This window comes from Castor canadensis, chromosome 16, assembly GCF_047511655.1.
Source record: "Castor canadensis chromosome 16, mCasCan1.hap1v2, whole genome shotgun sequence".
NCBI classification, from domain to species: Eukaryota; Metazoa; Chordata; class Mammalia; order Rodentia; family Castoridae; genus Castor; species Castor canadensis.
In genome coordinates, this window is record NC_133401.1 from 10,163,559 (window position 1) to 10,185,788 (window position 22,230).

Below are 22,230 nucleotides of genomic sequence, written 5' to 3' on the forward strand. Positions count from 1 at the left end.
ATGGCTTGAGGTGTAGGCCCTGAGTTCAAATCTTAGTCACACACACACACACACACACAAAACCAGAAAGGCCTTCATACAGACACCTAGGTTAGTGTGTGTGCTGAATAACTGGGACTGTAGCCCTACCCATCTAGTCCTTGTCATCTGGGCACCCCTATATACCTCCTTAACCACACTTAATTGCCAATAACTGTCATGGTTTTGCCTAATCAAATAGTCGTCTTGTGTACACCTAAAAAGGCACGAACTGCCCCCAGCAGAGCCCGCCAGCTTCCAGCTTAGGACACCCACTGCATGCTGACAGAGATGTGTCCATCAGTTCATTGTAGATGTACAAGAAAACAGGTACAGCTGGACCTACAAGGTGGTGTCAACACAACACACACAGGTTGGGGGCATGGGATCCCAGGACACAAGGATCAACCGCTGAAAGACACACCTGAGACAGGGCAGGGCAGGGGAGTGATGGATGCACATCCCACAGGAGCAAGAGTTGGAGGTCATCTTGGCCTACATAGCAAGACCCTGTCTCCAAAAATGAAAAACAAGACTTTAAATGATCTTGACAAGTCAAGGAAGGCCTCTGAGAAGGTGATAGAGCAGAACTGAAAGAGGGAGGGAATGTCACATGGATGTCTAGGACTCATTCCAAGGTGTGGTGGCTTACTCATGTAATCCTAGCTGTTAGGGGAGGGGCAGAGATTGGGAGGATCTCGGTTTGAAGCCAGTCTGAGCAAAAAGTTCACAAGGCCTCATCTTAACCAATAAGGTAGGCATGGTGGTCACTTCTGTCATCCCAGCTACACAGGTAGCTTAAATAGAAGGCTCACAGACCATCCTGGCTGGACATAAGCGCAAGACCCTGTTCAGATATAATTAAAGCAAAAAGAGCTGAGGTCATGACTCAGGTGCCTAGCAAGCACAAGATCCTGAGTTCAAATCCCAGTACTGCAAAAAATAAAAAAAAAACATTCCAGAGGGAACTGCAAGTGCAAAGGCCCTGAGGCAGGAATGCACTGTTGAGGTCATGAGCATTTAGAGGCAGCTTGGGCCATGATGAGGGAATAAGGGAACCAGGAGGGGACTGGTTGTTAGGCCCACACCGGGAAGTTCTACAGCCTGATGCACAACCACAGACCAGGGACCACACAAGCTCTTACCACCCCACCCTCTAGAGACAAGCACATCCAGCCTTACTACAAGGTGCCCGAGTGGGACAGGATCCTATCCACAGTGCCACAGACTCTTAAGGGAACAATCCAGACTCCACAACCCTCTAACCACAACTTAGCCCACTATCACCCCATCCCAGACTTTGCCCATCACTGGCTGACTCAGCCTTGCCCTCAGCCCAGTGGCAGAAAAGACCTGATTGGCTGGGGACAGATAAGAATGACCCAGACGCTCAGCAGCTCAGGTGCGGGTGGGTGTGTGCTACGTCTGCTGGGCCCACAGATGCAGACAGCGAGCTGCGACATGGAGCAGGGCGCACGGGCAGCCGCCCTCCCATCACCATCATACACACTGTGGCTGTGACGTCAGGCACCAAAGTTCACTAGTTTCGCTGCCTTGTGACTGGGCCACAGAGGAACCGCATCCAGACGCCACAGCCTCAGAGACGCCCACGAGCAAGGACACAAACACTACTGGCACTCGTGAGAACGGTGTACACTCAGCCACAGAGCTGACACACTCAGCTTCAAGGTTGTGTGCGCTCCGGCCTCTGTCCCATCAGTAGGCATAGTGCCTCACCCAGGCACCTGCGAGGACTTTTAAGTCACCCCAGATCCCACGGTGGCTCAGTGCTACACACGGGGGCGGGGTGGGGGCAGATGTGACACGTCCTATGAATGTCACCTCAAAAGCAACTGCAGTAATTACATTTGAGGCCCGCCCCATATAGAGACAGTTAAAGGCATATGTTATAGACACAGCCAGCTTGTTTTCACACACACACACACACGCCTCTGGCCTGTGTGTCGTACGCACGGGACACTGGGCACGATCACGCCCACAACTACTTCCCCGATCGTACACCCAAGTACCACCCTCCCGCCCCGATGCGCGCGCCATATCCACCTGCAGGTGCGCAAACACCAGGGTCTGCACACTGGCTGATCCCCGCCCGCCCCCGCGGTCGCACACACAGCCAGTGCCACCATGGGCCACCCTCGTCCAGGCAACCCCGCCAGACGTGCACACAACCAGGCACACGTGCCGCGAGCACTCGGGCCCCCGCTCGCTCGCTCGCTCGGGCTCTCACACCCCCGCATTTCCCGTCCCCGCTTGTTTTTCTGGAAACTCTGCTCTCCGTTCTCCTCCTCCCTCCCTCCCCACCCCCGCCGGAAGTACTCGCTATATTTTTAGCCTCTCTGGTTTCCGCCCCTTTCGCTACCCCCCCCTGCCCCCACCGCGCCTGCCCGCGACCTGGCCTTGCGCCCCGCCCGGGACCCTGGCCATCCCCTTCCCCACCGTCATTCCAGAGGGGATTCCCGGCCTCCGCCGAGCCGCGGATTTTCCCGCTGGCTACGTGCGGAGCTGGGAGGAGTCCAGCCGGGAACTTCCTCCTGGCCTGGGACGCTGAGGCTGGGGGAGACCCGGGCTCCTGGCTCTGAGGGACAAGGCACTGGGGCGAGGACCCCTGGGTCTGATGGGGCAGGAGCTAGGAACTTGGACTCTAGGCTCTGAACGGGGAGGGGTTCGTGTGTGTACCCCTGGGTCTGAGGGAGGAAGGACTGTGGCCTGGACCCCTGCTACCGAGGGGGGAGGGTGTGGGCCTGGGGGATCTGGGGGAGAAGATGGCTGGGCCCCTGGACTCCCTGGTTGTGGACGTCGGTGCCTTGCTTCCTGAGCCCCACAGGTCCGTCTTGGTTTTTTTGGGGGGCGGGTGTCGGCGCGCACTTCGGATGACTCAGCAGATGGCGAGGGGAGGGGGCCAGGCTGAGTCACGGGCAATGCTCTGGGACCCAGGCCAGAGCTGGCTGCTTGGAGGACCCCAGGGTGCCGCCCACTGGCTTTTCTGTTTAGTCTTACCAGCGGGTTAGGGACTTGGAGGCTGGACTGGAGGCAAGTCCCTTTGCCCCTCCTTCCCCCCCTTTTCCCGTTGTCCTCGAGGCTCTGTTTACAGCAGACAGAAGCCCTGGTTACAGGAGAGGAACCCGGGCGTCCGGGCTCAACCTCTCCGTCACGGCTTCCAGGAAGCCCCCGTCCCCCGCCCCTCGCGAGTGAGTCACGGGCAAGCGGGAGGCCACAACCGTGCCAAGGCACTCTGTGGCCTGCCCAGCTCACGGGACCAGTCCAGGAAGGCCCCTCGGCCCCAGAAAGCTCAGCACCAGGGATTCCCCCTCCCCCCCACACACACACACACACTCTGGGAGGCAAGTGGGCACAAACCTTGGCCTCTGATCGAATCTTCCCCACCTCAGTACCAGCCCTCATTGCAACACCCTTGAAACTGCGCTGTGGCTTCGTGGTAATAGCTCCCACACACCCAATTTCTCACAAAACATCTAGCTCACCAAGACCCTCTTAAGAAAATTAATTCTCTAATTCCAGCTGTGGGATGCATGCCTGTAATCCCAGCATTTAGGGATGAAAACAAATTTTTTTTCCTTCCCAGATCTTTAACCGAGTTTTCACTTAAGGCAACCCTTTGATATTAAAGACGTGCCAAATATGGTATTAAAAGACTGGGAAAGCTGGCATGGCGGCACACACTGTGAGCCTAGCGTTCGGGAGGTAAGGCAAGATAAGCTGATGTTCCAGGTGTGCCTGGGCTACAAAGCCAGACCCTGTCTCAAGAAAAATAAATAAAAATTTAAAATGTTTGCCTGGGTGGGGAATGACACTGGAAAATTTAAGACTTCAGTCACAGCATGCTCCCATTATGACACGATGCCTTCCCTTCGCTTTCTTTTTTCCCATCAAATTTTCATTCAAGGAGCTCTTCCTCCATGATAAAAGACCTCGCTGTTCCAATCTGAATTTTCTCAAAGGACAGACGTTCAATTTAAGGGCTGGATAGTAACTGCTGGAACTAGCAGAGTCACCTGATCTCTTTCTTCATCTGTTAAATGGGTGTAACATCTCCATGAGTGGCGGTGGGAACTGAGTTAATGTCCTTAAAGCACTTACAACAATCCCCATCCTGAAGAAATGAGAAGTGACTTTGTCTGAATGAGGGCTTAGGGGCTACACCGCCCCAGTTTCCATACCAGTCTTGCTAGGTATCCTGGACCTCAACAATCGTCCCCCCTCCATGGGAACAAAGAGGGTGTTTCAGGTTCCCTCATCTGATGAGAAGCCTCTGGGTAGAATCCCCTTCCCAGGCCCGTTAGTCTCCAGGGATTTTTCTTTGCAGATGTGTCTGTTTTTCTATTTCCAGGTTTTTTTGTTTTGTTTTGTTTTTATGGTACTGAGGTTTGAACTCAGGGCCTACACCTTGAGCCACAACACTAGCTCCATTTTTGTGATTTTTTTTTTTTCGAGATAGGGTCTTGGGAACTATTTGGCTTTGAACCTTGGTCATCCTGATCTCTGTGTCCTGAGTAGCTAGGATTACAGGTGTCAGCCACCCGCGGCCTAGCTTTCCACTTTATGTGATTCCATCCCCCACCCCATCGGAGTCCTCCTCTGAATTTGTCTCTCCAGAACTGCCTCTTGTCTCCCCACCTTCTCCTCCCTGTACCCTGTCTGTCCCTCACACTGTATGTCTGATTCTCTCATTATCTCTGTCTCTCCCACCGTGTCTCTCCCCGCCCCCGCCTGTGTGTCTGTCTGTCTGTCTCACACTCATACGCCCTCTCGGCCTCTGCCCTTTTGGTTTGCCCCCACCTCTGCCCCCGTTCCCTTCGCGCCTCAGTCTCCAACCTTTGAAAACTAGGCAGACACCTCCCCCTCTTTACGCACCCCCATCCCCCAATCCCTCCCCGCCGGTCCGGCTGCCTGCCGGCCAAGTTCAGGGGCATTGAGCCCGGGGCGGGCGGAAGAGGAGTAGTAGGAGGCCTGCCGGGCTACGCCACCGGCGCGCGTCCGGGAAGCGCCTTCCTGGCCCCGCCCCGGGCTCCGCCCCCTCGGCCTCCTGGCCCTATAAAATGCTGGTGCTCCGTGCTAGCCGCAGCCTGACTTCAGCGCTCGGACTTTTGGCCCTTTCTTTATGGCCACTCGCGCCACCATGGATCTCACTGCTCTCTACGAGGTGAGTCTCGCGCAACCGGTGGGAACACATTCCTGATTCCTTAAGGCTCTAACACCGCAAACTCCGGCGCGGGATGGGGTGCCTGCCTTCCTTCCCAGACCAGGCTCATTAACTGGAGGTGAAAATGGAGCTCGTATCTCCCGAGTTTCGGCCCAAACACGGGTGGGGCGGCCCCTGGAAATGAGCCCTGTTCTCAAACTAGGGCTGTTTGGAGACGGAAGTGGCCCCACACCTGGCTCACCCCTAGCTGCTGAGGGCGCGGTTTTGCGCGGAGGGCGTTTCTGGGGCTGAAGTTTCAGGGTGGGGGAAGCCGGCTTCCACCCTCATCAGAGTTCCCTGGGAACTTGAGATCCGGGCTCCTGGGTCGTCAGCTCTACCCGGCTTCTCCAGTTTTGAAACTGGGGAGCCTGGTGTGTGGTCACATCCGGGGAGGGCCGGAGGCTCAAATTGGGGAACAGTGGTATGTTGTCACTTTGGGGGCCCTTACTGATCCATCTGGGGAAGCTGGGATTCCTGGATTCCTCTGGATTGGCGTGTCATGAGGATTAACTCAGAACCTCCATATCTGGATCCCTCCCTGGGATCTGGAACCCCCGGGTTTCTGCGATCGGGGTGGGGCTCAGGCCGAGAGCCCACAAACCGGACTAGCCAGGTCTTGAAGTGTCCTGTAGTTGGGGCGGGGCGACGCCTTGGTTTTTCGGGTGCCCTAACCGAATCCTGTTCCCGCAGAGCCTGTTGTCGCTGAGCCCTGATCTGCCGTCCGACCTCGGAGGGACCGAGTCCTCGGCACTCTGGAGTCTAAACCCGTCTGACTCCAGCCCGTCTGGGGTCGTCCCTCGCCCGCCTGGCCGGTCCACCAGCCTCGTGGAGGGCCGCAACCATGGCTGGGTGCCTCCGCCCCCTGGCTTTGCACCCTTGCTTCCCCGCTCGGGCCCTGAGCTGTCGCCCTCACCCACCTCGCCTACTGCGACCCCTGCCAACTCCTCCCGCTACAAGACTGAGCTCTGTCGGACTTTCTCAGAGAGTGGGCGCTGTCGCTATGGGGCCAAATGCCAGTTTGCCCATGGCCTGAGTGAGCTGCGGCAAGCCAATCGCCATCCCAAGTACAAGACGGAACTTTGTCACAAGTTCTACCTCCAGGGTCGCTGCCCCTACGGTTCACGCTGCCACTTCATCCACAACCCCAACGAGGACCTGGCCGCCCCCGGCCAACCGCACGTGCTGCGACAGAGCATCAGCTTCTCCGGCCTGCCCTCAGGCCGGCGGACCTCGCCCCCGCCACCAGGCCTGGCGGGCCCTTCCCTGTCCTCATGCTCCTTCTCCCCCTCCAGCTCCCCGCCACCACCTGGGGACCTGCCACTGTCACCCTCGGCCTTCTCTGCTGCCCCTGGGACCCCTGTGGCTCGAAGGGACCCCACCCCAGCCTGCTGCCCCTCCTGCCGAAGGGCCTCTCCTGGCACCATCTGGGGGCCCGTGGGCGGCCTCCTGGCTCGGAGCCCCTCAGCACAATCTCTGGGGTCCGACCCTGATGAATACGCTAGCAGCGGCAGCAGCCTTGGGGGGTCCGACTCGCCCGTTTTTGAGGCTGGGGTTTTCGGGCCGCCCCAGGCCCCTGCTGCCCCGCGGCGACTCCCCATCTTCAATCGTATCTCTGTTTCTGAGTGACAGGAGCCAGCCTGTGACAGATGAGCTGGATGTCAAGAGGGAAGTCCTTGTGCTGTGGGAACCTGGGTGACTGAAATTAATCCTCTCCCCACATTCCGAAATGCATTAACCCACTCCCCTGATGGCCTCGCCGGGGCAGGTCCCCAGTGTGCAAGCTCAGTGTTTTATGGTGTTGGGGACGGGAGTGTTTTTCTGGAGTTCCCAAGATGTAGCATATTTGAGGAAGGCAGTGAGCCCTCCCTCCCGCCCAACTCGTGTCTCCTGCAATCTTCAGTGCTGTGAATAGTTGGCCCCCACGGTCCCCTCCCGAATTTTCAAGTTCCGCTGTGCCTGGTGGCGATTGGAGCCTCCCCTGGGGGACAATCCTGGTGCTCAAATTTCCCTCCATAAGCACGTAGCCAAAGCCAATGCCAAATCCCTCCTCCTGAACCAGTGGGCCCTTTATTTATGACGACTTTATTTATTCTAAGATTTTATAGTATTTATATATATTGGGTCGTCCTTCCTTGTATTTTTCTTCCTTTTGTAATAATGGAAACTGGTATAATTATTGGAAGTATAATATATTAATATATATATATTGTTACCTTCAAAGTCTATTTTTGTGGTTTGTTTTTTTTTTGGAATTTTTAAATAAAAGCAATCTCGAGTGCGAAGCGCAAGCCTGGCTTTTTCGCAGTGTCCGAGGCTGTAAGAGGAGTGGGCGGGTGTAGGGAGAGGTGACCTCCAAACATTCCCAGAGCTGGGCCACCCAGCCGCGCTTACCTGGCAGGAAGTGACGTCATCACCAGCCAGTTCACCTGAGAGGGCGTGGCCAGGTGAGGTCACCCAGGAGGAACCGGGAGAGCCAGTTCCCGGGGCGCGGGGGTGCTGCGCTCCCGCCCCGGCCGGTCGGGCTCCTTGACCCAGCGCGGGCGGGCGGGGTCGGGCCGTTTCCGTCCCCACGGGGCGCAGGCGGGCGGGAGGGCCGAGCGGGGAGGACGGAATGTCCCCGATCGCGGGCCCAGGCGGGCGGAGGCGCCCGGGATCGCGGGGCGGGGTCACCCCGAAGCCGGAGTCCTGGAGAGGGCCCCAGCACCCCGTGTCCTCGCGGATTTGAATCTGGGAGAGGAGGGGGTGACACTCAAAGACTTTGGCAAAGTTAGCGGAGGGGCTTTCAAAACGTCCAAGACTCCTGGAGTCTCAGCTCTCTAAAATCCCAAGCCGGGTCCCCTTTGGCGACTTCCATCCCAGACACTCGGGACCGGGCATCTGTCTTCCGGAACCCCGGAATGATGCCCTTTAGCGGGTCGCGATCCCCAAGTTCGGAGCTACGGGGTCCGGGCGTTTCCGGAGCCCCGGCTCGGGGAGCAACGAACTCCGACCATACAAGGCAAGAGGCGTCGCTGCCACCCCGGGGCTGGGGGGGGCCGCGCCCGGAAGCCGGCCCGCGTCAAAGCCCGCGCCCCGCCCCGCGCCTCCGGCTCCTCCCCGCCTCGACCCCTCTGCTCTGTCCTCCCCCTGTCCCTCCTCCCGCCCGCCCACTTCCCTCTCCTCCCCCTCCTCCCCCTCACTTCCTCCTCCCCACCCCTCTCTCAGCCCCCTCCTGTCCCTCAGTCCTTCTCCGAGTTCCCCTTCTGTCCCTTCCTTCCCTCCCCAGCTCACCCCACACACCCAGTTTCTCCTTTTCCTGGACAGCTCCTGACCCTCACTCTGGTCTCCCCCCCCCCCCATCCCAGTGGCCCACTCTGACCTTTGGTCTTTTGGAAACTGCTTCCCTTGTGGGAAAGGGCTCAGGCCCCAGTATGTAGAAGAGGGTTTGGGAGAGAAACAGAAACCAAGAGATCCAAAGGCATCCTTTCCTTTCCTTTCCTTCCCTTTCCTTTCGCGCGCGCGCGTGCGTGTGTGTGTGTCTTACTAATGTAACCCAGGCTGGCCTCAAACTCTGAATTCTGGATCCTCCTGGATCACGCCCCCAGCTGTGGGTTTTTTGTTTTTGTTTTTGTGGTTTTTTTTTTGCCCTTTCAAAAACACAAATAAACAAAACCCTGGCCCAGGGAGGTGGCTCCGTGGTAGAGCACCTGGTTAGTATGTACAAAATTTGGGGTTGGATTCCAAGACAAAAACTAAAACTTCATCTGAGAAAATGTCACCTACTACCAGGCTCAGCCCAGACACCTGGGACCTGGGACTGCCTGGTCTCCCCTCTGAAATTCACACCCCAGGTCAACAGCAGCTGGTCAGCTCCACTTTCAAAATAGGTTGACACACGGTAGATATGCAGCCCTGTAACCCACCCTCCAGGCCTCCTGTCGTCATCTCCCCCCACCTCCCCCCGCAGCCAGGACCCAGCACTTCCCACTTAGTGAGCCTTCATAGCACCCCCTCCCTGCCCTGCCCTCAGTCTCTTTCCCAGCACCCCTCAAGAAAAACCTAGGATACCTGAGTCACAGCCCAAAAAGTCAAAGTCCTAAGTACTTGCCACAGGCCACACAGCCTGGCTCCTAACTCCTCCCCTCCCCCTGCTCACACTGGGCTACCTGCTCCACCAACACATCTGGCTCGCTTCAACCACAGAGCCTTTGCACCGACTGTCCCCTCTGCCTGTAAACCCCCCCACCCGTGTGACCCCATGACTCAGGCCTTTCCTCAGGTCTCTGCTCAAAATACGATCCACCCTACTCCTATTGCAACTCACACTACCTCCAACTCCTCATCCTCTGTCCTGATCGATGTTTCTCACCACCTAAAATATAAAACGTGCTTAATTCTCAGGTGTATAGTAACCTGGCCCCTCGGTACAAGTCCTCAGGGATAGGGGATTTTTGTCATGTTCACTTCTGTATCACTCACCCCGAAACAGAGCCAGGCACATAGTGAGTGTTCAATATTTGTTTAAAAAAAAAAACAAACAACAAATGGATTCACAACCCGAGAGGCAGAGCCTTTGGTATGTGGAAGACCCCACAGCCGGTCGCGTCACTCCAGAAGTCTTAAACTGAGATTTGTAGTCGTCCTCGCCCAGAACATCTAATGAGAGGCGATGCTGCCACCTGGCGGCCAAGGTCTGAAATGGCACCTTCCCACAATACAGAAATTTGCCCCGACTGACCATCACTTCTGAGTCCCCAGATGCAGATGAAAACGTTCATTCTCTGTGATGTGGGTGTTTTGATGTATTTATAGGGTGTGTGAGTTAATACAAAAACTGATGAGAAGGCTAAAAATGCTCCAGGCTCAAGTACAGCACCCTGAATTCTGAGTTTAAACCCTAGTACAGCCAAAAAAGAAAAAAGCTGAGTGTGGTGTGTGTTGATGCATGCCTGTAAAGGCAGAACTCAGAAGGCAGAGACGAGTTCCAGGCTTTGGTTATATAGCAAGACCTTGTCTTAAAAACTCACGTAAAGAAAAAGGAATGCTCCAGGTGAGGATCGAACTCACAACCTCGGCATTGCTCCGCCTGCACTGTCATATAAGTACCGCGCGCTAACCGATTGCGCCACTGGAGCTCCGGCCGCACCCTTACGCCGCAGAGTCCTTCAGTTGTGTATAGCCACGTGACCTCACTGTCCAGCTCCGCCTTATATTGCATATGCAAATGAAAATCTTTTGGTTGCCCAATAGGAGAAAGAGCGTGGTCAATTCCGGATTCTCACGCCTCTCAAGTCCTTGCTGTAAAAGGGAAAAGTCCGCGCGGGGCTAGGAATGTGGGCTGTGGTTTGCCGGAGGACTCGCCTCCTCATGAATATTCAAACCATGGGGAGGCGGGGTCTTAACCCTTCGCTGGCGGGCCGGCCGGAAGGCGGCCCCTCCCCCCCACGGGCGGGAACAGGATATGAGCCGGGACGGCAGGGGGGGAAGGGAGGTCTCGGGCGGCCGCCCCCCACCCCACAGCTGGGACCCAACTCTCTCCACCCTAGATGTGGCGCCGCCGCCGCCACCGGAGCCCCGTGCCACCCGTCCTGGAACCTGAGGGGTCCAGAGTCTCGGACCTGGGCATCCGGAATTTCGGCACCGCATCTTGCGAGACCTCGAAGTCCAGGCCTCCGCGCCCCGACTAAGAGGCCCTCAGGGTTCCCAGCGCCCCCTCCTGGAAGAGCCGGGGGTCCCGGACATCAGCCCCGCGGGACCCTGGAGGCCGAGCGTCCCGCACCTCGGCTTGAACAACGCAGGATCCAGGACCTCACATCCCCTTCAGGGGGTCCTAGAATCCGAGCCCAAGACCCCCCCCCCGGGTTGAAGGAACTTGGGATCTGGACCTGTAGCACTCTAGCCTGTCCGTTTTGGGGTGCAGCGCCCATCACTTCAAAAGGACCCAGAAGTTTGGGGTCCCTTGCGCTCCGCTTTAGGGTGATTTAATCCCAGCTCCTAGTATTAGGAGAACTCAGGAATCCGGGTTCCCTCCCCCTCTTACAACCCTACCTTAGAAGACTCAGGAATTTGGGTCCCCAGCGTGCCCCCCCCTCCATCTGAGCCTCCCAGCATCTTTCACTTAGAACCCCAAGAAAGCTGGACTGCCGGACCCCACTCTGCGAAGTTCACGCCCCTGAGTTCTTGCACGGCGCCTCTCCGGGGGACCGTGTTCTAGGGCGGCTCGTCCCTGGTCCAGGGCTGGCGGCTCCCCGGGAGGTGAGCGGAGGCGAGGGGCCCGGGGCTGGGGGAGGGGGCGGCGCCGCGGTGAACAATGAGGGGGCGTGCCGGCAGGGGGCGAGCCCGGGCGCCGGCGGGAGCGAGGGGCTGGAGGGGGGCGGGAAGGCGCTGGGGACGGTGGGGACGGCGATCGCGGCGCCGAGGGACCGGCCGGAGGTGGTGGGGGGAGGGGATGGGGTGAGGGGAGGCTCGGGGCCAGCGCCCCGGCGCGCAAACCCTTGGCGCGGGAGGGAACCGTCTGTAAAAAGGACCCTGGCATCCGGTCCCCCCAACCTCCGCCCTCCCCTGGGACCCCGCGGCCTCCCGCCCACGACTTTTCCCAGCCCTGCCCCTGGCCCTGCGCTGCAGCCTGATCCTCGACGTTCCCAGGATCCCTGAACCAGACTGGACTCCTCCTGGCTTCTGGGACGCTGGCTGTTTTCAGTCTTCTTTGTCTCAACCGTTCCATCTGCCTTTCTAGGGTTTCTTCTTGTCCCCTTCCTGTCACTTTGCTTGTGTCTCACTCATTAGTTACTCCCAAGGGAGTAACTTCCTGGATTTTTAGACTGACTTCCTAATTCCCAGCACTACATCTTTTGAGTTTAGGGGCAGCAAAAGGGTCCTGTACCCAAGAAAGGGGGGGGGTGGTCTGTCTACAGGTCGCTGCTGTGCCATTCAGCCATGCCTGAAAGAGCCCGAGGACTGAGCCTGGCCAAACCCAGCCCAAGCCTCGGGTGTGGCCACAGAGGAGAAGCGTGTGACTGCTCAGCTGTGTGTGACACTCGGACAGGTGAGCGTCCCAGACAAGGGGCGGAGACTGAACAGTTTGTTCCTTTCTTCAGCCCTCTGTGCCTGGCACAGTGCTGTGGGTAGTACTGCCAACGCAGGGTGATCAAGACAGCTCAGCCCTGCCTTGGAGGACAGAGCTCCAAGTCTGACTGACCCATTCCTAGTCAGTCAGTCACAATGTAGAGGGGGACGACGACTGGGGCAGAGCTGTGATGGGGACCCCCATCCCCAGGGGAAGGCTGTTGGAGCCTAGTCTGGGAGGTCCTTGAAGTGGTACATCTAAACTGAGAATACAAGATTAGGAGGAAGGAATTGAACAAAACCCCTGAAGTATTCCATGAGCAAGAAGCAGTGTGCGCAAAAGCTCAGAGCTGCTGTTTTGAATCACTGAGGGAAGTTAAATGTGGTTGGTGGGAGGTGGGGGAGGGTAAAATGAGGTCTAGCCCTGGGAAACAGCTGACTGGAGAGATCCGTCAGGGCCACATTGCATAGATCTGAGGAGTTTGGACTTTAGTCCGAGGGCACGAAGAGGTTATACTTGTAGGACTGACAGGATCAAATGGATAGATTCATAAAGATCTTCCTGGTTGATACATGGAAACAATTAGAGGAATAAAGTCCAAAACCCCAGAGAGGATTATGGGTAGAAGAAGATGGGACTGGATCAAGACCGGGCATTGGGAGTGGAGAGGAGGAAGCCCATAGAAATCCTATTGGCCAGGTGTGGATGACTGTGGGGGCTGTGGGAGGGAACACTTGGGGAGAATCCCTAATTTTCCCCTCCCTACCCAGCAGCCCCTGCAGCCCCGGTCATGGCCTCCCTCCGAGCTTCTGGGAGCTCCACCTCACTGAGCACAGTAGGCTCTGAAGGGGAGCCAGCCCCAGGGCCTACCCCAGCCTGCTCAGCCTCCAGGCCAGAGCCCCTGCCAGGACCCCCCATCCGCCTACACCTGTCGCCTGTGGGACTCTCAGGCTCCGTGAAGCCCTCCCGACTGGAGCGTGTGGCCCGTGAGATCGTGGAGACAGAGCGGGCTTATGTCCACGACCTCCGTACCATTGTAGAGGTGAGGCAGGCAGACACCCTGGGAGGGCAGTGGGGCACTGCAGGCCCCTGACCTTGGTAACCCTGGTCACTTCCACAGGACTACCTAGGCCCCCTGCTGGATGGTGGGGTTCTGGGGCTGAGCATGGAGCAGGTGGGCACGCTTTTTGCCAACGTTGAAGACATCTACGAATTCAGCAGGTCAGGGGCTGGCAGCAAAATGACAGTGGGAGTAGGAGGGGCTGTGTCCTGACCCAAACCTTGGAGCCCTTAGTGTTCTGTCCAGACTGATATGGGGGATGTGATGACATCAGGCGGGGATCAAACTAAGGAGTGTGAGGACCCAGACTTGAGTGTGGGCCTAGGCTGAATCCCAGAGTCACCTGGGGCCTGGAGGTTAAGTGTGTTCTGATTTGCCCAGGGCTTTCTGGTTTTAGCACCACAAAGCCTTGGTCCTGGAAAACTACTTTGTCACAGACAAACTAGTGAGGAGGGCACTGGGGTCCTAGGTTCATGATGCCTTGAGATCTCAGAATCACAACAGGGTCTTAAGATTATCATAACTTTGGAGCCAGGTGTGGTAGTGTGTAGCTGTAATCCCAGCTACTCAGGACGCAGAAGTAGGAGGATTGAGAGTTCAGGGCCAGCCCAGGCAAAGTTAGCAAGATCCTGTCTCAAAAAAATAAAAACAAAAGGGCTGGGGGCTTGGCTTAAGTGGTAGAGCCTAGCTTGGCAAGTGCAAGGCCCTGGGTTCAGTCCCCGGTGCTACAAATTACATAAATAAATAACCAATCATCCTAGCTTTAGGGGAGTCAGAAAAATGCCCCAACCCTCTTCTGTCTGTCTGGTGGCCCCCCTGGAGTCCTGTGGGGGCTATGGAGGCAGCATGGGTCTTTACCCTTCCTCTCCCCCACAGTGAGCTCCTGGAGGACTTGGAGGGTAGCAGCAGTGCAGGGGACATTGCCCAGTGCTTCGTGCAGAGGGTGAGTGCAGGCTGGGGCTCTCGGTCAGGGTGGAGTCTTGGCTATGGGACAGCAGGCCTGGGCTGGACTGCAGGGGGACCTGGAGTCTCCCTGATTCCCCTGTCCCCCGCAGAGCGAGGATTTTGACATCTACACCTTGTACTGCATGAACTATCCAAGGTGAGGGGCAGGAAGTCTAAGGCCAAGTGGGTGCTCACATCCCAGTCCACCTCCCTCCCCGCTCCAGCCCGCCCCACCCAGCTCCAGCTCCTGCCAGACTTGCAACAATAACTGACATCTCTCTAACTACCCTGACCATCCCTGACCCCTGGCCACTCGCTGACCCCTCCCAACCCTGCCCGCTGAAGCTGGCAGCTCCCGATGACCTGTGCTGTGTCCCCAGCTCCCTGGCCCTACTCCGGGAGCTGTCCCTGTCTCCGCCCGCTGCCCTGTGGCTGCAGGAGCGCCAAGCCCAGCTCCGGCACTCGCTACCCCTGCAGAGTTTCCTGCTGAAACCAGTGCAGCGCATCCTTAAGTACCATCTACTACTGCAGGTTAGTGTGGGCCGCATCTGTCCTTCCCTAGACTCCTGTCTGTCTCCTGTCACTCATTTTCTCTCAGTGGGACTGGGCTTTGAACTCAGGCCTTCACATTTGCAGAGCAGGCGCTCTATCACTTGAGCCACAACTCCAGTCCATTTTGCTCTGGTTATTTTGGAGATGGGGGTCTCACAAACTATTTGCCCAAGCTTAGCCTCAAACCTTGATCCTCTCAATCCCAGTCTCCCAAGTAGCTAGGATTACAGGTGTGAGCTACCAGTGCCTGGGTTCTAGTAAACTGAATTTTTTTCTTTCTCCTTTTCTTCCCCGCCCCATGTGCCTGGCGGATGCCTGGCAGGAACTTGGCAAGCACTGGGCGGAGGGCCCGGGTGCTGGAGGCCGTGAGATGGTGGAGGAAGCTATTGTGTCCATGACAGCTGTGGCCTGGTACATCAACGACATGAAACGCAAGCAGGACCATGCTGCGCGCCTCCAGGTGGCCCCAGGGTGGACTGGGCTGGCTAGATTGGAGTAGTGGTTATGGGGGGCAGGGGTAATCTTGGAGGGTTGGCTCACAGCACATCCCTGTCACTAACCCCCCTGTCTTGGCCTGTGTGTGTGCCGCCGACTTGGGCCTGGCTCTGCGCCTGGCGGGGTCCTGGCAGGAAGTACAGCGGCGGCTGGGTGGCTGGACCGGCCCGGAGCTCAGTGCGTTTGGGGAGCTGGTGCTGGAAGGTGCCTTCCGAGGGGGCGGAGGGGGTGGCCCCCGACTTCGAGGGGGTGAGAGGCTCCTGTTCTTGTTCTCTCGAATGCTGCTGGTGGCCAAGCGCCGGGGACCGGAATACACCTACAAGGGACATATTTTTGTGAGTTTGGGGATGGGTGGGGCCTTCTGTATACCTCTGCCTGTATACCTAAAGAGGGGTGTGGGGGACTACCTGCCTTAAAAGGGCTACAGTTTTTGAGTTCAGCAACGGGAAGCAGCATAGCTCACACCTGTAATCTCAGCTACTCAGGAAGCAGAGATTGGGAGGATTGAGGTTTGAGGCCAGCCCAGGCAAAAAGTCAGTGAGACCCCATCTCAACAAGTAAGTTGAGTATGGTGGTATGTGCCTATCATCCCAGCTACTGGGGAAACATAGGTAAGAGGATTGCAGTCTATGCCTAGCTCCAGGCAAAAACATGAAACCATACCTAAGAAATAAGTAAAGCAAAAAAGGACTGGTAGAGTGACTCAAGGTGAAGGCCCTGAGTTCAAGCCCCAGTACTGCAAAGAAAACAAACAAAAAAGTTGGGGAGGCCAGGGCTAGGGGTGTAGGGTACTTGCCTAGCGTGTGCACACACCACCCCTCCACACACACACAAATAAAAGTGAGGCCAGCAGGATGCAGAGAGGTGAGGCCTGTAGAGAATGGTCTGATATGTCCCTAAGATGGGTGCCTTCATAGAGGTGAGGGGTTGAGGTGGAGGGGAGGAGGAGGGAGGGATCTGGTGAGGAAAAGAGCAGAACCCAGCCTGGTGGGGTAGGGGCCCAGCATATGTACTTTGAAGCGCCTCTTTCTCTGGCTGGGGGGCGGGGGGGACGCTGATACTCCCCAAGGCCACCTTGGTCCCTGCGGAGTTCTTAGCTGGCTGCCCCTGTCTGCCTTTCACCAGTGCTGCAACCTGAGTGTGAGCGAGAGTCCTCGCGATCCTCTAGGGTTTAAGGTGTCTGATCTGACCATTCCCAAGCACAGGTACCTGCTCCAGGTGAGCGCAGGGTGGGCTGGGCTGGCTGGGCCCCACCTGATCTCACTTCTGCCTCCCTGACTCCATTCCCCTCCCACCCCTCCAGGCCAAGAACCAAGAAGAGAAGCAGCTATGGATTCACTGTCTCCAGCGCCTCTTCTTTGAGAACCACCCTGCCTCCATCCCTGCCAAGGTACAGCCCCTGCCGCAGCAGGGACCCTGGGGATGCTGGTAACGCCCCATAGTACTCTGAGAGGAAGGGGATCCTCTTACAGCCTGGTCACTAACAGTGCAAAATTATGCTACCTGGGGTTTACGTCCCAGCTCTACCAGTGACTGCTTTGTGACTTGCTTGGGCAGCTTAATTTCTCTGTTTTGCTTGCTCTTGTTTTTGGCAGTACTGGGGTTTGAACTCAGGCCTTTGCACTTGCTAGGCAAGCACTCTACCACTTAACCAGCGCCCCCAGCCTGCATTGCCTTAGTTATTTTTCAGATAGAGTCTCACATTTACATACAGGCCAGCCTGGAGGTGATCCTCCTAGTTACAATTCCCTTGAAGCTGGGATGACCGGCATATGCTACTATATACTCAGCTGGTATTGCTTGAGATGAGGTCTTGTGAACTTTTTCCCTGGGGCTGGCCTTGAGCCTTAGTCCTCCCCATCTTTGCCTCTGGAGTTGTTACAATTAACAGGCATGAGCCACCGCACCGGGCTTTTCTGTTTTTATTTTAGTGGGAATTGAACCCAGGGCCCCCTGCACGCTGGCCAGGTACCAGTTGAGCCACTCTGGCCTCCCTCCTGGCACCATATGAGAATTAGTGGTCCTTAGCTACGTCGTGGGCCTGACCCGTAGAAGCACCCATTCCTGGGACCAGCTGTCTAACCCACAGACTCCACAACCCTCATGCTCCTCTTTTTCAGGCAAAGCAAGTTCTTTTGGAAAACAGCCTGCATTGTGAGTTGGAGTCTGGGGCTGGGGATACGTGCAAGTAGAACTGCTTCCAGCTGCATTACTAGCCCCAGACTCTTGCCCCAGGTGCTCCAAAAAGCAAGCCTATTCCAGAGCCCCCCACGCCCCCACTCGGGTCTCCCCGACCAAGAGATGGTAGAAGCTTCACCCCTGGCCGAAGGAACACAGGTGAATGAGATGGAATGCTAGGTGCCACACCCCAGCCCCTTCTTCCCCGGGGCCCTTGGAGCCAGGTTCATGCTGTGTTCTGCCTGCCTGTCCTACAGCTCCGTCTCCAGGACCCTCTGGTAGTCGCCGTGGTCGCAGGCCGTCTGGTGAGTACCCACACCTGAGGGTGCTTCATGGGCTTGTGGGATCTGACCGCCTGACATCACTGTGTCCTCCCCCCAGAGCCAGTGAAGGACCCTTACGTCATGTTTCCACAGGACGGTCAGTGACTGGTTCATGTCTGTCTGTCTGTCTCTTCCCCAGGGGATGCCCAGGATGGATGGGTGAGGCGGGCTGGGTGGCTGATCAGTTATAAGGAATAACTCTTATTCCTGTTTCTCACTAAGTTTTTTCTCTCTCTCTTCTCTCCAACCTCAGCTAAGCCTGGATTCAAGGTAAGAGATATCCTGAGACAGGATCTAGGGATTCAGATTTCAGAGTCTAATGGAGAAAGAGAACTTAACTCCCCAAAATCCTGGGTCTGCACAAGAAAAGAGATTGAGCCAGGCGTGGTGACTCCCTCCTTTAATCCCAGCTATTCAGGAGGCAGAGATAGAAGGATTGTGGTTTGAGACCAGCACTGGCAACGTTAGCACAAGAACCTATCTGAAAAACAAACTAACAGAAAAAGAATTAGGAGGCATGACTCAAGAGGTAGAGGGCTGGTTTAGCAAGGGAAGATTGCCGATTTTAATCCAGTATTGCAAAATAATTTTTTATTTTTTATTTATTTATTTTTTTGCGGTACTGGGGTTTGAACTCAGTACCACCCCAAAAAAAAGAAAAAAGAAAAGGAGCTTGAACTTGATTCCCCCATCTGCAGAAAGAAGGGGCTAGGGAAGGGGACGCAGGCTCCCTTGGCTCCTGCCTTCCACCCCCTCTCCTCCTCACAGCACGCCGGCAGTGAAGGAGAGCTGTACCCCCCCTTGGAGTCACAGCCACCAGTTTCAGTTTCTGGACCCCCTGAGGACCCAGAGGATGCTGGGCCCCCCTCGCTGGACCCCTCAGGGACCTCCATCACCGAGGAGATCCTGGAGTTGCTGAACCAGAGGGGTCTCCACGATGCAGGGGTGAGCTGGGCATCCTTGGGACCCTGGGAGGCAGAGACCAGGGACCGGGTGGCCAGCCCAGCCTGATTCCGTTGGCTTCTTCCCCCAGCCGGTCACCCACGATATTCCCAAGTTCCCTGGAGACTCTCAGGTGCCAGGCGACAGCGAAACTGTCACATTCCAAGCCCTGCCCAGCAGAGACTCTTCTGAAGAGGAGGAGGAGGAAGGGGAGGAGGAGGAAGAGCTGGAGCTGGATGAACGGGAGCCCTCCCCACTCCACGTCTTAGAGGGTCTGGAAGGTTCCAGCACCGCTGAAATACCCGACATTCCCTGCCTTGCCAAGATTCCTGATTCAGTCACCCTCCCTGCCATTCCCGAAGTTCCCCGCCTCCCCAGTCTCTCTGACATTCCCGGTGTTTCTGAAATGCCATGCCTTCCAGCAATGCCTAGTGTCCCCGACCTTCCCAGTCTGTCCAGCCCTCCCACCCTGCCTGGTGACTCCTGGCTGCCAGGACCTCTGCAGGAGTCAGCTGAGGCTCTGGCCACCAGGAGAGAACCATTTTGTGCAAGCAGTCCTGGGACACTGGGCGAGCCCGCCCTGGGAAGCAGAGTAGGGCAGGAGGAAGAGGGAGGAGGACTGTCCTTCCCAGCTTTCCAGCTTCAGGATGTCACTGGAGCCCAGGGATTCCCAGATGAGCAGGAATTTCGATCTTGCTCAGAAATCCGGAGTGCCTGGCAGGCATTGGAGCAGGGGCAGCTGGCCCGGCCAGGCTTCCCAGAGCCCCTGCTGATCCTGGAGGACTCGGATCTGGGTGGAGGTGGCGGGAGTGGGAGGGCAGGAGTTCCGCATTCAGAGAGGGCAGCGTCCCGGGTTCGAGAGCTGGCTCGGCTCTACAGCGAACGGATCCAGCAGATGCAGCGGGCTGAGACGCGGGCATCGGCCAATGCTCCCCGCCGCCGACCCCGGGTCCTGGCCCAACCCCAGCCATCCCCCTGCCCACCCCAGGAGGAGGCTGAGCCAGGTGAGGTCCAAGTACATGAGCAGCAGAGGGGCCTAATCTGGGGCATCACTTCTGACTTGATTCTCTCTTCTTTTTTTTTTTTAGCAGTGGTGAAGTTTGAACTCAGGACCTCGTGCTTGCTAGGCAGGCATTCTACCACTTGAGCCATTCCTCAGCCCTTTTTGCTTTAGTTACTATCTTTCAGATAGGGTCTCATGCTTTTTGCCTAAAACCAGTCTCAGACTGAGATCTTCCAACCTCTGCTTCCTGTATAACTGGGATTATAGGCATGAACCACTATGCCTAGTTGTTTTTTGGGTTTGAACTCAGGAACTCAAGCTTGCTAGGCAAGTGCTTTACCACTTGAGTCACTCCACCAGCCCTTTTTTTTTTTGAGTATTTTTGAGATAGGGTCTCAAAAACTATTTGCCTGGGCTGGGTGCAAACCATGATCTTAATTCTTGCCTCCTGAGTAGCCAGGATTACAGGTATAAGCCACCAACACCCAACCTACTTGTTCTTTGAGAAAGGGTCTCACTTTTTGCCCAGGTTGGCCTCGAATTGCAATCCTCCTGTGTCTCCCTCCCAAGTAGCTGGAATTACAGGCTTGAGCCACTGCATCTGGTATTGATTCCTCTTTTCTTTGCACCCAGGGTCCCTGCCTGCCTTTGGACACGTGCTAGTGTGTGAAATGGCCTTCCCACTGACCTGTGCCCAGGAATCTGTTCCTCTGGGCCCTGCTGCTTTGGTTCAAGCTGCCACACCTTTGTCTAAGCAGGGAGGCCACCTGGATGGCCACAGTGTAAATGTTCCACATTTGCCTCAGCAAGACCATATGGGCAGCCACATTCAGCCTCCTGTGCCTGAGCAAGGAGACTTCTGGGACAACCAGGCTCCAGCTACATCACCTTTGCCCAAACAAGAAGGCCCTCCAGACGTTCAGGTTCCAGCTGTTTCAACTTTGCCTGATCAATGCCAGCCACAGAGCCAAGTTCCGTCTCCCACCTGCCTTCCTGAGCAAGGATGCCACACGGACGTTGAAATTCCAGCCACCACAGTGTTGCCCAAACAGAGAGGTTCTGGCATCGTGGTTCTAGCTATCACCCCTTTGCCCAAGCAAGAAGGCCACCCAGACAGCCAGAGCCCAACCAATAGCCCAGAGACTCAGCAAGGGGACTGCAAGGATGATAAGGGACCAGCCCCTGTCTGTGACCAAGCCGTCAGCCATTCACCAATGTGCAGAATCAGCATGGACCACCAGATCCCAGCCACGCCCCCACTGCCCTTGTCACGTGATCTCCCAGACACCCAGTGTCCAGATGTATCCTCTCTGTCTACACATGGAAGACACCTGGACTGTCACATGCCAGCCAGCACTTCATTGTCTTGGTCAGAAGACCTCCCAGACATTCAGAGACCAGCCAACATCCCCTTGCCCCAGCCAGAAGGCCTTACGGATACCAGGGTCCAAGCCCTCCCACCTTTGCTCAAGCAGGAAGGCCCCCCAGATACCCAAGGTCCAGCTGCTACCTTGCTTCTTCAGGAGGGCTGCCTCACAGACACTCAGGCCTCCCAAGCCATACCTTTGTTGGCCTACCACCCAGACCACCATCTTCTGGCCACCACATCTTTGCCTGAGCAAGGAGGCTCTCAGGACCTTCACAACCTGTTACCCACTCCAGTTCAAACCACCATGGTCTTACCCAAACTAGGAGGCCCTTTGGTCTCTAATTTGGCAAGGTGTGAGTCTGCAGACTTGACCCCACCGCACAGCCCCCCGCCCCCCACTCGTCAGCTCCTGGGCCCCAATGCAGCCGCCCTGTCCAGGTACTTGGCAGCCTCCTACATCAGCCAGAGCCTGGCTCGGCGGCAGGGGCCTGCAGGGGAGGTCCCCCTAGTTCCCCGGGGCCCCTGGCCCTCCTCTGCTCCCACATCCAGGGCGCCTTCACCACCACCCCAACCCCAGCCCCAGCCTCCGCCACCACCGGCCAGACGACTTAGCTATGCCACCACTGTCAGTATCCAGGTTGGAGGTGGGGGGCGGCTGCGGCCTGCCAAGGCCCAAGTTAGGCTGAACCACCCTGCTCTCTTGGCCCCTACCCAAGAACCTGTGGGCCTTCGCAGGGCCCAGGGGGCTCCTGATACCCCTTTCCACATGTGAGCCAGGACGTTGGGCTTCCCCAAAACAAGGACTTCAGCCAGGTGCCACACACTTTCAGAACACACGGTCGGCAATTGTCTGTGGTTTTCCAGCCCTTAGATGGCTTCTTTTTGCGTTGAAGCAATGGTGATGGGAAGCAGATGTCATTATTATTTTGTTAATTAATATTGTGAAATTCTGTGTGTTTTCCCATTCTGGAGGAGGTGTGGAAGACAGATATGAATGGGAAGGGTTGATGAAGCAGAATCAGTGGTGCCGAAAACTTGGGGAAACTTGAAAGGCAGAGATCAGGGGGATTGTGGTTTGA

The 22,230-nt window shown here is 56.7% G+C and overlaps 2 protein-coding genes and 1 non-coding gene across 4 annotated transcripts; 2 read left to right on the forward strand and 1 right to left on the reverse strand.

Moving 5' to 3' along the window:
- Positions 1 to 5,060: 5,060 nt before the first annotated feature.
- Positions 5,061 to 7,462, forward strand: Zfp36 (ZFP36 ring finger protein). Its single transcript, XM_074057887.1, has 2 exons — positions 5,061 to 5,200; positions 5,930 to 7,462. Exons 1-2 carry the CDS (start codon positions 5,159 to 5,161, stop codon positions 6,863 to 6,865), a joined length of 978 nt encoding a protein of 325 aa, XP_073913988.1. The 5' UTR covers positions 5,061 to 5,158; the 3' UTR covers positions 6,866 to 7,462.
- Positions 7,463 to 10,260: 2,798 nt separating this feature from the next.
- Trnai-uau (transfer RNA isoleucine (anticodon UAU)) lies at positions 10,261 to 10,353 on the reverse strand. The gene is given in 2 exon segments: positions 10,261 to 10,296; positions 10,316 to 10,353. It is a non-coding gene; the product is annotated as a tRNA-Ile (tRNA).
- A 221-nt stretch (positions 10,354 to 10,574) lies between these two features.
- Plekhg2 (pleckstrin homology and RhoGEF domain containing G2) lies at positions 10,575 to 22,063 on the forward strand. Of its 2 annotated transcripts, XM_074058823.1 has the most exons (19): positions 10,575 to 11,473; positions 12,133 to 12,263; positions 13,055 to 13,326; positions 13,405 to 13,505; positions 14,221 to 14,287; positions 14,400 to 14,446; positions 14,670 to 14,820; positions 15,164 to 15,301; positions 15,471 to 15,671; positions 16,462 to 16,554; positions 16,640 to 16,726; positions 17,457 to 17,490; positions 17,572 to 17,673; positions 17,772 to 17,819; positions 17,896 to 17,934; positions 18,091 to 18,107; positions 18,606 to 18,782; positions 18,871 to 19,783; positions 20,416 to 22,063. In XM_074058823.1, exons 2-19 carry the CDS (start codon positions 12,155 to 12,157, stop codon positions 21,921 to 21,923), a joined length of 4,104 nt encoding a protein of 1,367 aa, XP_073914924.1. In that variant the 5' UTR covers positions 10,575 to 11,473; positions 12,133 to 12,154; the 3' UTR covers positions 21,924 to 22,063. The 2 variants fall into 2 exon arrangements, with proteins under 2 accessions (XP_073914924.1, XP_020012553.2); XM_020156964.2 differs by lacking the exon at positions 10,575 to 11,473 and having other exon boundaries at positions 11,682 to 12,263; positions 13,058 to 13,326.
- Positions 22,064 to 22,230: the final 167 nt, after the last annotated feature.

Excerpts from the sequence above, each read along its gene's own strand:
- Zfp36 (XM_074057887.1), top strand. The coding sequence starts at position 5,159 with ATGGCCACTCGCGCCACCATGGATCTCACTGCTCTCTACGAG. Across the intron at positions 5,201-5,929 it reads ATCTCACTGCTCTCTACGAG|AGCCTGTTGTCGCTGAGCCC; the intron begins GTGAGTCTCGCG and ends CTGTTCCCGCAG.
- Plekhg2 (XM_074058823.1), top strand. The coding sequence starts at position 12,155 with ATGCCTGAAAGAGCCCGAGGACTGAGCCTGGCCAAACCCAGCCCAAGC. Across the intron at positions 13,327-13,404 it reads ACCTCCGTACCATTGTAGAG|GACTACCTAGGCCCCCTGCT; the intron begins GTGAGGCAGGCA and ends TCACTTCCACAG. Across the intron at positions 14,447-14,669 it reads TACTGCATGAACTATCCAAG|CTCCCTGGCCCTACTCCGGG; the intron begins GTGAGGGGCAGG and ends CTGTGTCCCCAG.